Below are 18544 nucleotides of genomic sequence, written 5' to 3'. Positions count from 1 at the left end.
GTTTAAAGCCAGAAAGTCTGAAAATTTACAGTTCAGTGAACGTGAGCGTCCATGCAGCTGATCTTCAAAATAATAGGAAAATGCTAAATAAATCTGAAAACGTCTTAATTGGTCTGCACCATGATAACCTGAATGTAAAATCATGTATAACAATTAAAGTGACTTATTTATCGTGTAATGAGATTAACAAAAATAACGCTCGGCGTCGCCCACAATAAACCTGACAATAATTGCTGCAACGCATTTGATGCGTTTGAAAAAAGTTTGGGTATGAGATCCCCGCAAGTTAAAGGAAACTTGCTCCTGACATTCATGACCACATCACCCAGAGTGTGAATTTCTTGTTAGACGTCGTTGGGGGTTTATCAATCACAGCCTTACATGTTCTATGCTGCGACAATCTAATGTAGCACCGAGCCTCCTAGACTACCAGTATATTTATTATTCAGCAAATAGACATAAAGACATATCCACATAAATTAAACCTTCTAATGTGGTGGTGGTAGGGGTGGGGTGGGGAGGGGGTGGGGGGGTAAAAGATTAGAAGGTATTCACATTTCAACCGTTTGGATCAAATAATTATTCCCCTCAAACCATCTAAAAATGCAATCAACAAAACTTGTTGAAAAATAAGCTGGTCATATTTGATCGGTTTTAGCGTTTGCTGCGGAATCTGTCTCTCTTTTGCTGCAGTGTTAACGTGTGACAAATATAAACACCACAGTCTATGAACCAATAACTATTATTTCAGGTCTCCTATACTATACACTGAACAGGAAGTCACGCAAAGACTTACTGCAATGTCAAGTACACCGCAAAACAACCCCCCTCTTCTATAAATGCAAACTTGCAAATCACTTCACATTTTTTTTTATTTCCCAGATCATCTGCCAAAGAGCTTTACGAGGTTCTGGTTAAAAATAACACAACGGTATGGATTGTAAATTGGTCCCACTGAAAATATATATTTATATTGAAGGTTACCAGTCAAAATACAAACTGCGGAAACTGCACAAATAATAGTCGCCGTTTAAAAATCGAGAATTCCTTTCACTGCTAATATATGCTTTCAGAAACAAAGGAATGGGTAATGATTTCGAAGTGCTTGTGCTGGATCAGCTCAGAGAGAGGGGGGGAAAAAAACAGCTCTGAATTGTCCGCGAGGCTGGAGTTTACTTCTTGATCGACAACAGGTTGATCCGAAGTGCATCAGCCACCGCCGCGCTGCCTTGATCTGAGAGATGTCAACTGCAACCTTTGGTCCGAAATCAGATAAGAATCCGTGTGTTTTCTGCTGCCTCTGTGCCCTTTTCCATACACACCTTGTATTACAATCCAATGAGCTTTACATTCAATTGAAAGTGTGCCTCTGCCGTATAACACAAAAAAAGACCACAGCAAATAACATGCTCCAAGAACGTCTTCGCTTGATTTTTTTTTCAACAAAAAAAAATGATGGTTATTTTGCAGGCGAGAGCCGTCAGAAAATAGTTTTAAAAATAATCATTATTTTACAGGTTAGCTACGAAACAGAACCAAAGATTGCTAACACAGGCAAAGTTGTAAACAAATACACATGTTTATAACCAATGCTTGGTTTACTACTAGTTCATATCGGTTCTCTAACAGTGGAAACAAATAACGAAAGGAGCGAATGTTGCATTCGCTGTTTTATGTTCGCTGATGTTGCATTCATAGATCCATATTAATAGAAAAATGCAAACTTTTTTTCCAGTGTGAGGTGAAGGCCCTGTATAATGCTAGATGTGTGAGTGTATGGGGGGGCAGAGCAGAGCCAAGCGCTAAGTGGAAATGATAATCGATTAAAATGAATTAGCCTCCGACATATTTTTATGACTTCTGTGTGAGATTTTTTTCCTTAAGTTTGCTTAATTTACTGTGACAACGAAGTGTGTGTAATTAAAACTGAGCTTCAAAAGGCCAAATCCCATCGCTACAAGGTAATTGGTAATTACCAATGCACAGCTTTATTCGACCAGCACAATAAGTTGTGTAATGACGGGGAATAGCTCTTTGAATCTTTTACAACGGAAGTTTAACGATATTCAAATAACTTCCCGGGACCCCGTTAGGGGAAACACGACCCTTTGAAATTTTCTACAGAGATACATAAACCCTTTTGAAATTAACAGAACCCCTTCGGAATCAATGTTTACAATGCAGTCTGTGGTCACTTGAGATCGCTCTGAGGACGTTTAACATGCAAATGCCTCCTCTTAATGCGCACAGTGCCGAGGGCGAATTAAAGGGGGGAAAGGGTATGAGTAATAGAGGACTAACTTTCTTCCCTAGAGAACAAAATATTAAAGCTGCCGATATCTAAATAAGTTGAAACAATTGTCGTGGTTCTGTGTCGATTTCTTCGATGAGTCGGATATCCATTTTTTGGTTTGCCTACAACACAAACAACTATCACGAAGTGCTTGTGTGGTGGTGAAGGGCAGAGAACCATCGCAATACCTTCTAGTTATACTGCTCGGCGATGCAATGCATTCGTGTTATCCACCCGTCCAGCTCTCAGACTAAATGGAGAAACGCGCGCTGCAAAAAAAAACGCACCGTTTCCTATTTAAAACCTGGGACTTTCGTAACGTTTCATGTTATTTTTGCAAAGTCAGTTTACGTGGTCTTTGCAATAATCTATCAGGCAAGGTTAAACTGGCCACACTTGAGAGATCACTGGAGCCAGAAGCAACCCGAAGCCACAGTTGGATTTGTTGGGGGAAGGGGGGGAAAGGGAGGAGGGGGTTAACTTGCGCTTTAACAAACAAAACTGTTGAATGTTCCTTCGGTGAATTTGCACCTAAAGGAACGTTTGACTTTTGAAGTTTGCTGTACATATATTACTTTATTTTGGTACATACATTTCAGATACAATTAATTTCATGACTGTGCTGAGATACAAAGAAAATGTATTGAATACAGCCTATATGGACATTTTTTTTTAATCCTTTTCTCTCTCCAATAAAGAGCGCGATCAACATCTCAAAAACTGCACCGAACACAACGGATATCCGAAGCCCTATAGCGCTCCGGCGCGTCTTTCAAACTGTTGATAATATCGGTATAATAGGTTCACGCAGTCGTATTTTTACAAGACATTTTATTTTAAAGATTAAAGATAGACTATATCTCGAGTTTATATAAAACGTTAAATATTCCTCCATTTATATATATATAAAAAAAACAAATGCACGCAGACAACAGGTCAGTTCTACTCCAGGGTTTATTCTATATTTTGGGGGTTTGCTCCAAACCCACGTGTTACGAAATATATGCCATTTGTCTTCAGTTAAACTATCTGACTGCCAGTATATGCAAATAAGTAGATACATGCTCCATTAAATAATTAAAAAAATGAAAAAAGCCATTCAACATTTACCAAACATCGTCTGCTTCATTCGTTTAAGATTTCTTGTTCACAAAAATGCAAAAGAAATTCTCAAAGTACCCCCTGGAGTCACCTCAAGACACACAAGTCCAGAACAAAATTCGCAACGAATTCTCCAGCAACATATCACTGTTACTTTTTTTTGACAACAACCGAAATAAAACCCTAAACTTAGCCTCATATATGTTCAAATATTTTCAAAATTTACAGGAAAATACTGTACAAATCGTCTCCTAGACAAATAACATCTCACACATATACACCAGTCGAGTAATTATTTAATAATGAACTCTGGATCAGTTCTCAGTTTTGCAAAGCTTTGCAGCTATTATTTTACATATGATCTCTCTTCCCCTCATTTCATTTTCACTACACAGCGCCGTCGAGTGCATTTGAAATCAACTTACCACTTTATTCCCCCCCCCCCCAAAAAAAAAAATAAGTACCTTAATATACACGTTCAAATACTTATCGAAGAATTTACAGGCGAAAAATACTATACATAAGAATTGTCTCTCGGACAAGCAATGTGTTTCCCTCGCAGCTGCAATGGTTCGAGCTGACTCGGGTAGTCAAGGACCAGAAAATCTCAAAAAGGTTTCGTCCTGTGAGTATTTATGGCGCACTGTTTGATTAAAAAAAAACAAAAAAGGCCACGAGCCCAACAGAAGTTGGAGAAACCTTTGCATCCGGAAGAGCATTTTAAAGCCAAACAAAAGTAAATGGCTGCAGCAGGATTGTTGCATCGGGACATATTTGAGGTGTAAACACGCGCTGTTTTGGTTCCTTTTCTAAAAAGAAAGAGCTCGAAAGGTTTTGTTAACCCGTACACGAAAATGCTCAGATTATCAAAAAACAGTTTTTTTTTAAAAAAAGAAAAACCCCTCTCTCCGGCCATTGGCACCAATTAAAACCTCTCTCAAACTCTTTTGCTGCGACGGATTAAAGTACAGCGACAGTGTGAAACCCGGCGTTTACGAATGGCGAAAACGTAAGAGCCAACAACTGAACTGAACGAGAGGACATTACACCCTCAGGTGCTGAAGACCTGGTGAATGTGTGCAAGTTGTGTTTGCCCTGAGCTGCCTTTTTTCTATGCTATAGCAAAGCAGATTCCGGGTGCATTTGTAAAATTTTTCTTTTTAAAAAAAAGTTTCTTTCTTTTTTTTTTACTTACAGGTAAACCTCTCTCTCTCTCTCTCTCTCTCTTTCTCTTTCTCTCTTTGAATAAAGTTATAAGTATTTTTTTTTTTTTTTTCCTTTGCTTCCTGGGTGCGCAGCTTCACTCTATGCCGTGGTTGTGGCCGTTGAGGGTGACGCCGGGGCCGCTGTGCACCGCCGCCTGGAGCAGGTCCGGGGACTGGCACCGCGGGGTACCGGGGTTGCTGTGCTCGCTGTCGGTGTCGCTGCCCTTCTTGCTGCCGCTGCCCCCGATCCCTGCCGACCCCCCGCCGCCCCCGACCCCCCCTCCGCCCAGCCCGGTACTCTGGTGCGTCTTGACGTGCTTGCTCAGGTGGTCGCTCCGCATGAAGCGCTTGTTGCAGACGGGGCAGGCGAAGCGCTTCTCCCCCGTGTGGGTGCGGAGGTGGCGCTGCAGCTCGTCCGAGCGTGTGAAGCGCTTGCCGCAGAACAGCCAGTTGCACACGAAGGGTCTCTCGCCCGTGTGCCAGCGCAGGTGCGCCTTCAGGTGCGACGTTTTGCCGTAGACCTTCCCGCAGCCCGGGATGTGGCAGCTGTGCAGCCCTTTCCTCCGCAGGCTGGCGCCGGCCGGCCCCAGGCGCTCGGCCTCCTGGCAGTTGGGGCAGTCGCAGGTCGCTCTGCCCGAGTAGCGCCGGGCTGAGGAGCGGGGGGAGCCTCCCAGCGCGGCCGGGCTGCCCAGCATGGAGTTGGCGCCGAGCGGCGAGGGAGCCGAGTCCGGGTACGAGGGGGGCAGGACTGGCTTGAAGCCCTCCTGAGCGATCAGGTGCTGGCTGGTGGTCAGCAGGTGGGACGATGCCCCGTTGATACCCGCTGTGCTGAAGGCCGAGTGGCCGAGGCCGGAATAGTCCGAGTTGTAGCCGCCCAGAGGGGAATGCAGGGAGGACTGCAGGCCGCTGGAGTGCAAGGTGGACTGCAGCGCCCCGTTAGGGTTTTGAACGTCTATCCAACCCGCCGTTCCCGGGTGCACGTCCCACCAAGTCGAAGCGCTGCCGCCCACGTCCCCTGCGATCCCGGGATGGGACGGTTTGAACCAGGTCTCGTACGGATGTGCCATGCCCACCCTGGGGTAAATGCCTTGTAAACTGTTCTGCAGAGTGTCCACCGAGGTGTGAACTTTGGAGATGAAGACTGACTGGCCAGGGTCCTGGGAGCTGCTGGACACCGGAGACTGGAAGACCGAATACTCGTTCGCAAAGGGCGAGGTGGACGAGGTGTTGGAGGTGAGAGAGAAAGCGCTGTTTCCCGTGTTGACACTGAAGGAGTCTGACAGTCCTGACCCGTTCCTGGAGCCCGACAGCCCGAAACCTGAAAGGCTCGAGCCGCTGTTGCAACTGGAAGCTGATCTTTTCCAAGGATGGAATCCTTTCCCAAAGGACGAGTTATCCGACAGAGATGGAGACGGGCTGGGGCTGCCGATTTTATTACATGTAGCAGCCAACATTGCCAGAGGAGTTGAACCTAACCTCGGTTCTTCCTGCAGAAGAAAATGCAAACAAGAAAATGCAAACAGTTGCAATAAACTAAGTTGGACGGTAACCCACTCACAGCATCCGATTTCACAACCAGACCACAAAGGCGCAGTTAAAGAAGCGCTAGAATTTAAAATTCTCTCGAATAAGTAGCAATACTGCTGGTAGTACTGCTGTTACAATAGATCAATAGGTTTTAAAAAAGACTTGCAGCTAGAGATTTCCAACGTAAGGAAGCAGCGTATTAGCATTTATGGTGTATTGGGGGGGGGGGGGGGGGGGGGGGAGTCTTCCTTTAATGGTTGTGTAAACTTGCTGCTGGAGTTTAATAATCAAAGAGAGATAGGGCGTCACTTCACAAACAGTAGCAAAAAAAAGCTCAGTTAAACATACCTGTAGAACGCGGAAGATGGTAAGAATAAATCGGAAGGTAATTTAAAATTTCACTCTTGCTGACATGTGAAAAAAAAAGGAAAGCTGGCCTCTATTTCTCTTTCTCACCGTCTCGGTGGGATCGCGCTTAGAGGATGGGATGTTCGTGCAAATGCCCCTGAAGAGCTGTGCCAAACCAAAATGCGACTTGGCCCTCCTTTTACCTCTTTTGCTTTTTTTAAAAAAGAGAGAGAGAGAAGAGAGAGAGAAAGAGAGAGAGAGAGAGAGAGGGGTGGGGAGGGAGGGAGAGGGAGGGGAGAGGGGGGTCTCAACAGGAGACTGATAGCCCTGTCTTGACCGCTTTTTTTTTAACCCCTCTGGATCCGACAATCAAGAGCTAATTAAACCAGCAAGAAAATAATCCTTAGACTCACCCCTAGAAGTGAAGTTGCCATCACACACACAAAAAAAAACTGCCCTCCTCAGGAGGATCTCTCTCTTTTTTTTTGGGTATTTATAAATCAGAGCAGTGTTTTAGAGGTGTGCAACACAATGATCAGTTCCGCCCCATTCAACCGCAATTGTAGCGCCTCTCTCGCCTTTGAAGTACCGCTCAGACCCCGGCAGCCAATCAGGGGCCGCGCCGCTCCGGTGACACGCCGCCTTGTGACGTCACCCGACCCGCTCAACCACTCAGCTCCTCGCAAACCCCCCCCAAAAAAAACACACACACACACACAGAGCACAGAGCGCACACCGGGGGCTGCGGGGGCTCTGGGCTCTCACTTGGAGATCCTGTTCAACAACGGGCTCTCCCTTCTTTATATCTATCTATCTATCTATCGATCTATCTATCTATCTATGTATCTATCGATCTATCTATCGATCTATCGATCTATCTGTAAGGGGTATAACGCTTTGCCTCGCCCTGTGCTCTCTCAACAGCATCAATTGTGAGAACCAGGCAGTCCTTGACCCGCCGTGATCTTTAACTTGTTTAGTCCATTAGCATGTCTTTCTCTTGATGCTTCCCCCCCCCCTCTACTCCCCTCTCCCCTCTCTCTCTCTCTCTCTCTCTCTCACACACACACACACGCACATCTCCTATGCTGTTGCAAAGCTTTATGCACATGCAAAAAGATATATTTTTAAGAAAATAGCACGCTGTTGTTTTAAGAGAAGGAGCGAAAAAATAACCGTCTTCTAATTGTTTTGCTTCACACCGTCGTGCTTTGGAGGCAAAGATCATCAACAAAGATGGATCATGTACTTTCATTCCAACAATATTGCCAGCGTTTGATCCTTTGGGCTGGCCATGTATAATTATGCCCTGTTTTTGACACGAGCCCTTTGATACTTCCGTGTTTTGGAAGATTTGTGTTAAAAAAAATCTTTACTGCTAAAAAGACAACTTTGAAATGCTGCGATTCTGTCTGCGTGTTCTTTCAGAACCTGACAACCGCATGAGGGGATATCTCTATTTCCACAAGCAATGCTTGCTGGTCAACTTGTACAATTGATCCTCACATTAGAACTGGCTGTTTTTGACTCGTTCCGCCAGTTTAACCACGAACGAGTATTATGAAATACAAAGTCACCGCATTGAGGATTTGAAGCAAACCCATTTCGTCACTGAAGTTCCTCTGCCACACGTAAACTGTTGATTTCATACATCAGTGGATTATAAAACCAGTGGGGGAAAAAAATGGGTGGCATAGAATGAACTGAAAACGCACAACCTGCAAAACGCAACTATTTTCTACACGTCTACATGTCTATACGCCACACTACGCTCTTATATTTATGTTGCAAGATTTGTTCAAATGCATATGGTAGTTGGAGGGAAACCCTATTAACACTTCTCATTGTTGAAACGATCGTGTTCATGAAAATTAATGCCGTGTTTATTTGAGCTTGCTGATGGTGATGATTTTAGCATGTTGAGAAGGCGTGACTGGACAGCCCAGAAGGAGGAAGGGGTGGGAAAAGGAGGGAACTCCGTTTAACAAATAAAAGAATTAACTTTGCCTTACCGCTCTCTTTAATGATGTGATTTTTTTTAAAAAAAAGTGTGCTATCGATATTTCCCCCCAAATGGACCAAAGTTCAACGCTTTAGTTCTTTCTCAGCGCGACCGATGAATTTGATTTTCTTAAGTCAAATATATATATATATAGTTCAAGCTTTGTTGAGAACAACTGACAATACCATCTGCAGACGATGTACGTGTTTAGCTTTCAAAAGAAATTATCGACTAGTCAGTGAATCCACCTGTATAACCTCGATCACAGTCTCTGATCACAGGGAATAGGAAAATATGAGCGTATGGTCAGGTACACGTGTACACATCGTGACTTAAAAATCACAACTGTTTCCAGTAAATCATCTTGACAAACGAAATGCGAAAAGATTTCCGCCAAGCTACAGCCTTCACTGTTTCACCCACACGAACAGACAATAAGTCATTAAAACAATTGTTTCTCGTCGAGGCTATTGATCGCGATCGATTTTTTGGGGGGTCAACCGTTTTCAAACATTTTTTTGAGGTGCAAACGCCCTTCGCGCATCTGTACGTTTCGCCTCGTTCTCACTCACACATATTCCTTTACATTTATGTCACAAGTTCAGCGATTATCTTCCATAACTTCACACTCTTTATAGGTTCAAATGCTGTAGTGGGAAAAATAACCGTTCTGAGAAATATTTGGAAACAAATAGATTGCGGGACACAGAGGCCAATACACTACCGGTATAGATACTAATTAGACATAGATTCCGATTTTTTGGGCGAAGTGCCTAAAGTAATCATAGCAAAGGGTCTTAATGGGCAATGCATGTGCAGAAGCCGCAATACAATGAATCTATTATAATCACAGCCCTTATACTACGTGGTAATTGCACACACTGTGCATTTGCTGGATGTTATTATTATTTACTGAACGTTTGAATTTTAGTTTTTTTTAAAGTATTTACGATTTGCAATTTCATATCATCTGCCCATTGGATGCCTTTATGCGCGATATTCTCCCCCCCCTCCAGCAAACATATATTTAACGGTTAGCTGGTAAAAGTTTGCGGCGTTTTGATTTTGTTCAGCACAGGAGTTTGCCAAGGGTTTGTGCTCCATTTAAGTTGATTCACTCCTCCAGTCAAACATCCCCCGGTGCTGGCTCTTCACTCGCACCAAAACGACAAAGGACACGGGCAAAAGACTGCGAACCTAATTGTGTTTGACATTCAAAATAATCAGAAATACGGCACCGCCGTCACTTAATGAGACGGTAACCCCTTTGCATTAAAACAATATCCTTCTCGCATTCAGTCAGCCAATAATCGCCAATTATTTTTGAAAAAAACTCTTGCACTTTCCGATTATTTCAAATCAAGAAACTTTTTAATGAAGAAAATACTTGCAACTTTTCAAAGTAATATTTTGACAACTCTGTGACTTGAACTTGTTAGTAAGGTTTATTTTTGGTTGAATATTAACATATGTTGCGGTAAGACTGATGCATGTGTATTTTTTTTAAAAATGTATAGAATATTAATAATTATTTTCATGATTTCCTTTCAAATGTCACTTTTTCCTCCAATACTTGTGGTAACAAGCTTATCCAAACTGGCACGAAAGAGTTAAAAAGCACAGATTAGACTGTCTTATCCAATTGTAGTAACTGCAAATAATTCAAGAGAAAATACTTTCAAGCAGATTTTTTCAGTGTCAGAAGACAGACTTATCATTCCAGCAGAAGGCAAGTTCTCCCCTAATAAAGAAAGCGCGCATTAGCATTCTCCATGCGCAAGCAGCATAAATTTCATTTGAATTTCAAATTTAATAAACCAGGAGGTTTTTAATCATCCCCGGTTTTATTTGTTTGATATTAACATGCTTATTGACCGGGTCTGTTGACCAGTTTGATCATTACAGGACAGCAAAAAGTTAATTAAAACGACCACAGCTCCTTAATCATATCATGTGTCTCATCCATGTCGGTTGCTTTATTACAGGCTATGATTGATAGTTGCACAGATTAATTTCTCTGTTTCTTCGATTTGGAGAACAGCTTTAGGTATCTAATTTACATCCGAAGATCAACCTGAGGCGCATCTGGACATATCTATTACTTAATTTTGCAACAGAAAAATACCGAGACGTTTAAAAACCCGCCGATCAAACCTTCCACCCTCAGTAGCCTGGCCGTTTCTCACTGTCTCCGGGTAAACCGTGAGCTTCAGCCAAATTAAGTTTCCGCTCAGGTTTTCCGATATGATTTAGGCAAACGCCTGAATCAGGTTGTAATTAATGAGACTGGATCGGTGGATGGACGGTTTGCAAAACACTTCACCCCCGGGATATCAGTTATGAAGCTTGTAATAAATTTTGATCTGTTGACACCGCAATTATCCAGTACACATTGTCATATGTTTATCTTTGTAGTTCCAAGGATAATCAAAGCACTTACTTATTGACCTCTCACATTTTGTTTCTCTTTCTGCGTGTACCTACTTATCCCAGGTTCCTGTCACTAGCTTTTCTCTCTTTCCTTTCCCCCTCCCATGCTTTCCGTTTCCTCACAGCCCTCGGTGACTCTCTCGATCCTACCTTCACCTTTCTGCCTGATTCCAGTCTTGCATTGCTCCTTTTCCTCTCGATCCTCCTTTTAGCTGCTTCTAATCTATGTGTATTTGAACGTATTCTGCACTTCCCGACTTCCTACCTTTTTCTCCGTCTCCATTCGATCTGCCACCTCCCTATCTGAATCAACATTTCACCCACTTACATCTTACCATCACTCGCCAGTTTTGCCTCTGTTCCCTCTCTTGCACCCCATTCCTCATGTGTTTCTCTCTTTGCAATTATTCCCCCTGTCTTCCCCCCACGCAGTACAGATACTCTCAGTTTTGACATCTACATATGTCTTTGCTTTCATCATTTGCTTCCCTCTCTCTTTTTGCCTTTCTCGTGTCTTTCCTCAGTTTGCATTTTTTCCTTGAGATTTTTCCTTGTGTGTGTGTGTGTGTGTGTGTGTGTGTGTGATACAAACACACTCACACGTTCTCTCTCTCGCTCTCTCTCTCTCTCCATTATCGATTTGATAGGTTTGAGTCCTGTTAGAAAAAAACACAGTGATACCACAAGGAGATTATCAACCTTTTCCTCCAGACGGTTGACAATTGCAATCGCAGCTCCGGGAAGATAAATGTTACTTTGGGAATAATGTTTAATTACAAATAATCTAGGAACCCGCTCGTCCTCTGGTGGAATCAAAAGATGTGTTAAAAACCTTGTTCAAGGTCTTACTGAAACAAAGAATTACATACAATAAAATGCATTCTACATTTACACCACAAAACAGTTGGCACAATAATTGCCTTGCACTAAATAGTCTAAAATCATTATGATCCCTGCAAATATATAGTGGAAAGCCTATCTATAGACTAAATCGGAGATTATGAAATATAAGACACACGGATATGCGCAATATATAAGTTTAAGGGCAACGCTGAACAGATGTCCCTATTTATACCATCATTTCCCCACATGCCTGTTGTACATTGCCATCATGAAATCTTGCTCTAAACCTGTCCCATTCGTTTCCATAATGGGCACGTTATTCCGGACCACTGAACATGAACAAATGTGTTTAATATCGCGTGCTTTAGAATAATTCAGCGCGATCCCAAGAAAAAAAAGTATTACAGCATTGATCGCAGGGACTTGCTGAAAAGATCTTTGCAAATATGGTATAATTTACAGAGCAACTATATAATACGAGGTGAACTGCGAAGCCCTTTGCGACGTAAACTGCTTCTAATTACCTGCCAGAGCAATTAGCTGACTATCACGAAGAAATTAGATCGCTCAATGTAGCATAAATAATGCGAATAATTTTGTAAGTATAATGGAAAAGCAAGACCTGTTTTTGTCCATAAGGAAATAACATATCTTGCAGTACAAGACATACATGTGTAATCAGATGCATTAACCTACCAGATATTTATGAATTCAGGTTAAGCAGTCTGCATTCTCTCTGAATGATTTTTTCATATTATCTATGTATCTATGTATCTATGTATCTATGTATCTATGTATCTATCTATCTATCTATCTATCTATCTATCTATCTATCTATCTATCTATCTGCCTGCCTGCCTGTCTGTCTGTCTGTCTGTCTGTCTGTCTGTCTGTCTGTCTGTCTGAAATAAATGCAATATGATTATATTTCTTTTCTCAAAGTGAAAAACAGAGATAATATAAATTGCATAGATAGGAGCAGAACATTGAAGTTGGAGAGACAAGACAGGTAACATATAAGAGAACTAGGAGAGGAAGAATGAAGAGATGATTTAATGCCGCGTTACAGACACCGAGTTAGCCTGTGTTTTGTGGGGGATGGAGGGAACTGGTTAGGGTCGGCGTTTTGAAGCTTTATCATAGAAGTCAGTGTTTGACGCTTAATTGCATCTTTACTGAAAACGAAACACCGAAAACTAAGCAAAACAAATGAAATGCTTGTTGCTCAACGAGGTCGGCAGGTCAGGTTGAACTTGTGGGTTCTGAGACCTCTGGTCGGGTAAGAAAGGGCGCAAAAAGCATCCCCTCGGCCCTCAAACACTTACCAGGTGAGTGGCTGCTGCACATCCTGACAGCGGGTTGTGCTGAGTCTAAATGAACTGCTGAACAATTCCCTGCGCCTGGAACTTAGCAAACATAAGTTATTCAGTGTTTTGAGTTTACTTTAAAACCAGTTGGCATTATTCCCAGGACTGGCTACATTTATTAGATTATCTATTTAAATCAAGTCTTTTAAAAATATACAGGTTTACGTTAAGCTAAACATTGCACTTTCGACCCTTCCAGTGACTTTACTTAAAGAACCTCTCACCGATACGAGTTGACAGGATAAATCTCTGGAGACTGCTCTTATGTTAAAGCAGAAGGATGTTTGCATACCCACCAGTAAAAGTATCACAGCAATCTTCTGCAGTCAGTGAATCTACAACCAAAGCGATGGGAATGGTTGTGTGTTTGAGTCAGTGTGTTTGAATAGTACGTTTGCAGGACATGTGTGTTAAATGTATTTTATTGGCCCTAACAAGTACTGCGAATTTATTAGTTGTTGAGCGTTGTCAGAAAAGCTCCAATAATATTTGTACAATTTGAATTTCGAGCTTTCTTATTTACACACCTGGGATCAGATATCAGAACCCAAGAACCAGTTTAAGTTGAACAGCCACCAGTTATCTTCTTATATGTAATTTAAATGAGTTATGTTGCTCCCCAGAGCATTGATCATAACTAAAACATGAACATGACTTCGTTTGCACTTTCTAAGATGATATTCAAAGCAAACACATTTAAAATCGGTGAACATTTCCTTCCCCGAAATGCATTTGATGTGTAACTAAAACGGATTTATGGCAATAACTTATCCTTAGTTCTCTGCTCAGAGTTTTTTTAAAAAATGGAAATCTTTTAGTTTTTTTGGGGGGCAGGGTGTTACTTATGATATTTATTTTTTCCGCTTTCTCTGCTTTGGTTAATCGATCAATTGGTTCATACTCTGCAGCAAAAACAATGTGTGAACTTGACATTGCGCCCAATTACTGAGAGCCTCGAAAGAATGGAGAAGAGTGTTTTTTGTTCAGGGTATTTGGTGGGTGTTTATTTCCGCTTGACTACAACCTGTAATCGGATCTTTAGGTTATAGAGGTCAATGGGGGTGGGTGCCTGCTAACATAACAGTGGCGTGTAAGTTTAAGAACATGATCCCGATATTTTCAAATAGTTCACGCCAGTCAGCAGATCGTTGACTAATATATATTGTTTGCATTAAATGCGTTCCATATTATTCCATATTAAATTTATTCCACAGAGCGCCATATCCATGTAAACTTAATTCTGTTGATATNAAAAATATATCATGACTGTACTTCTATGCTTTTTTTCTGCCTAGATCATTTTATCCTAAAAAACGTTATTTCTGAGGTAAAAAGTTAAAGGACCCATGACTACACATTTGACATATTGTATAGTGTGTGATATGAGCAGACCCAATTTTTCAAAAAAATATATATGGATTTTAGAGACCAAGAGTAGAGCAGACATTCTATCCACTAACCTAAATCTTGCTAAACTGAATACTTAATGGGCAAAATATATCAGGCATGAAAGAGTAAAACACAAGCCATTACATTTAACAAGAACTTCCATAGCGTGCTAACAACTAATGAGCAAAAAATGTGCAACACGTGGTCTTGTATATACTTTAAAAACAGACAGTACTAAAACAGTATAAAACTGCATTCTGTGAGTTTCAAAAGGAAAATGTAAAAGACATTTTATAGTGTGGTGAGGTAACATCGCTAATCACACCGGGGTTGAGGTACAAAAAATAGAAATTATCAGTGGGAGAATATGTGTACAGGGAGGAGGGGTTGTCATTACAGAAGTCAATACTGTATGTCTCTTTCTTTCAGTTTTCCTGTGAGTGACACTCTCAATAAATTAAATCCACCTTCCTCCCCCTCCTTCCTTCCCCTAGAAGCTGTGTAACTCTCTATCTAACTATGAGCTCCTCACACAGACTGTCTCTCAGTCAATTGCCAACCCCAGGTGTCTGTTTTTGTTGTTTGGGTGTTCACCCACAGTACCTTCAGGAATTTGCTCGAAATACCTGAACAAAGATATAATTTGTTCCTGATTCTTTCCTTTACAAACTTGATGATTAGAGAGAGGACAACACAACAACAAAACTACATTGTACAGCGCCTTTCACGTTGGGAGGACATCCCAAGGCACTGGTACACCATACAGAGGTAAAAAGATCCAGCTTGGCATTGGTAATACTACTGTTATTCTACTGCTGTTATTCTGTAACATGGTCCTTCCTACTGCACATTATAGTGATCATTTTTTAATGTTAATACATAAGATAAGTTAAACGACACTGGAAATAATCTATATATTACAATATAATAATAGTGTGGTCACTCAATCCATGACTGTTTGTGCTGTGCGTGATTGGCTTCCGAGATTCTCCCACAAAACACTTAGTCACCACACTTTACAATATATTCTTCAAAGCGTTTTGAGATGTCTCGAAGATGTGATAAGGCGCTCTACCAAATGTAAGGATTATTATTATTATAAGAAAATCTTCTGAAGCGCTTGATATGTCGCAACAATGTGATAAGGCACTATATTAAACACAATAATTATTATGTTATTATCTCAGATCATTAAACATAATATTGAACTATCTCCCTTCCCATCAAATTCCAATGAAGGGTCAAACCAGTAAGGTTAGCTTGGTACCACAAAAATTTATAGCAGAGAAGAAGGCCATTCAGCCCATCGTGTCTGTTTTGTTCTTTTAACCTCCCTCTCCTTCAGGTGCTGAGTGATTTGTTGTGCACTTCTCTCGTTTTCACTTTTTATTTCAGATTTACAGCATCCACATGATTTTATTTTGGGAACAATTTGCCAAACTCTCAAAAATAGTGTAGAGGTTGCCCTATGAATCATTGTTTCACCCTCTTTGGAGCTTGAAGTCATTGAGAGTCAATGTGCGTATCCATCCTGCATCAATTGAGAGATGATTCCAATTTGCTACTCTCTGTGATCCCAGTACAGAAACCAAGGCTGCGACTGATGAGAATGATGAGACAGGGAAGCATTGTACAGCAGCTATGACCAAGAGACCCTGGGTAGTGAATAGGTTTATAAAGAGCTTTCTAAACAAATAATTGTGTGATAAAAAATAAACAGAAACTATGAAAGTCCTGGTTAATCTACATCGGACAGTGAAAACCATTTCAGGTTTAATATTTCATGTGTGACTTCCACCTGATTTGTAAATGTGCATGTGTTTATATGTATACGCATACCTCACTGGTAATGGTGATGTAGCATTTCAAACTGATTGAAATGCTACATTACTGGTATATTACTGCAGTTATTGAAAGGGCATTACATAGAGCAATAATGGAAAGGTCAGAATAATTGCACGAAATTAATTAAGTCCAGATTGCCATAGTTTGCCACAGATCACCTGATTTGGAAAAAGGCTTTTTGGAAATGTCAAAAATGCCAAGAATTCCTTCACCCACTTCTCTTTCCCATGGTGTAGAGATATTAGCTTTTAAGATTTTGAATGAATTGACATCTCCAGTTGCCCTGATGATCTTAATCCATTTGTTTGACTACAAAATACACATCACTCTACTTTACAGCAAATCTTGGGCAGGGCTTTGACACATCCTGCAAATGTGAAAGTCTTCATATTGAATGCAAGAATTATTATTGTGTATCATCATGAGTAAAGGCACTTACTGGTGAAATACTAAGTCATGCAGACTTGGAGGTCACAAATTTCAATCCTGCTGGTCTGAGCTAACTGATCACAGCTGGTGCAGCAATTGGGGTGGTACAATTGGCCTCAGTCTTTCAGAGGTAACGAAGGAGAAATCAGCCACGATTCACCATGTCATATGAATAAAAAGTATCTCAGGCAGTATATCACAGGAATCAATTTCAGGAGCATCAATATCTTACTCCTCCTAGACCCAGTCAGTTCTTGAACCATCCTAGGTAATGAGCCAAGAATGTTGAATACAACATTATTAAAAGAAGCAATTGTGAACCTGCTCTTTAAAAATATTAATACAGATAAAAGGTAAACATATGGAGAAGAAATGGCAGAGAATAATCAGAGGATGCAGAGATTTGAAAATGGTACAGGGACTCTCATGACTTGGAAGGGAAAGAAGGCATCAGCCTTTGAAACATATTGCAAATCCAATGCCTGTTTGAACCTTTTATTTGAATTAGCATGAAATCTACCACAATGTCCTTCTGGCTTAAAAATTGTATTAATTCACCATCTGAAACTCAATTCAAAATATCAAGCAGAGGTCAGATATTGGCTTATTTGAGGTCCAATCCAGTGCATGTACAACTGAAATAGTAGTCCATTTACATCCTACCTAGATTCAGTCAATTTCATTTAAAACAACATCTGATCCTGACCCCAATTATTGTAGACTAATTCAGATAAACAACAGAATAAAGCTTGGAAGAAAAAAAGGTTATTCAGCCGTATAAAGCCAAATTATTTCAGCCAAACAATAATTGTAACGGGTGTGTTTTGTAGTAGTTGTCCAATTGGAACTGCCCTATCTATTAGGGCATTTAACCATTAAAGGTGCTTTGATGCCAATATTGTATAAGATGGTTGGTGTCCAGGCATCGAGCCAGTAACTGCAAACAATATATCTAATAGGGATTGACATATAATCAGTTGTACTCCCTGATAACTAATTCACTTGGTAAAGGACCTGAGCTATAGAAATTTATCATACAAACAAGGAATATCACAGGTCTATTCTTAATGAAATGATTTTATCCAGATTGGTAAGGCATTAGTACAACAGTACAACAACAACAACTTGCATTCATATAGCGCCCCTCAGGCAGGGTAGGTCCCAGAGCACTTGACAGTGGAGGAGCATGACTCCGAGCCAGGAGGAGAGGGGAGGTGACCTTAAGCAAGGTCGAAGTGCAATTAATCTCAGTGCTACTTGGTTAAATAGAGGGAAATTATTTATGTTTCTGCCCACTTACCTGGTTTCACTGGGCATAGCTGCTCTGATCAGTATCAGTATTGGAATCTATAGCTCATTTTCCCCTCCTTAGTTAAGTCTGGCTCTATTGGTAGCCCTCTTGCCTCTGAAACAAAAGTTGTGGGTTCAGGCCTCACATTGGGACTTTGAACTCATGTTCCAGGCTGACATTCTAATGATCCTATGGCATTAGTCGAAAAAGAGAAGGGAGTTTCTCCTTATGTCCTGGCCAACATTCCCCCAGATAAGATTGTTCATTCAATTCACTGCTGTTTTGTAGGATGTTGCTGTGTGCAAGTTGGCTGCAACATTCGCCAATAGTCACTATACTTGACAGTAAAATCCTGGTAAGTTCTTTGAAACGCTTTGATAAAAGGCGCTATATGAAATGCAATAATTATTTTTATTCAGAAGCATTGAGATTAATTGTACAGTTCTAATATTATCTTGGTTGAAATCAGCTAAT

The 18544-nt window shown here is 41.0% G+C and overlaps 1 protein-coding gene across 1 annotated transcript; it reads right to left on the bottom strand.

Annotated features, from left to right (window-relative positions):
- Positions 1–4638: 4638 nt before the first annotated feature.
- On the bottom strand, positions 4639–6908 carry sp8b (sp8 transcription factor b). The gene is made up of 2 exons (XM_042332168.1): positions 6888–6908; positions 4639–6086 (listed from the first exon to the last, which is right to left on the bottom strand). Exons 1-2 carry the CDS (start codon positions 6906–6908, stop codon positions 4695–4697), a joined length of 1413 nt encoding a protein of 470 aa, XP_042188102.1. The 3' UTR covers positions 4639–4694.
- Between the last annotated feature and the right edge of the window lie 11636 nt (positions 6909–18544).

The sequence above is a fragment of the Callorhinchus milii genome, unplaced genomic scaffold, assembly GCF_018977255.1.
Source record: "Callorhinchus milii isolate IMCB2004 unplaced genomic scaffold, IMCB_Cmil_1.0 Scaffold2, whole genome shotgun sequence".
Lineage (NCBI taxonomy): Eukaryota > Metazoa > Chordata > Chondrichthyes > Chimaeriformes > Callorhinchidae > Callorhinchus > Callorhinchus milii.
Note: the sequence above shows the minus strand (reverse complement) of the source record. Positions and strands in the feature narration are given on the sequence as shown.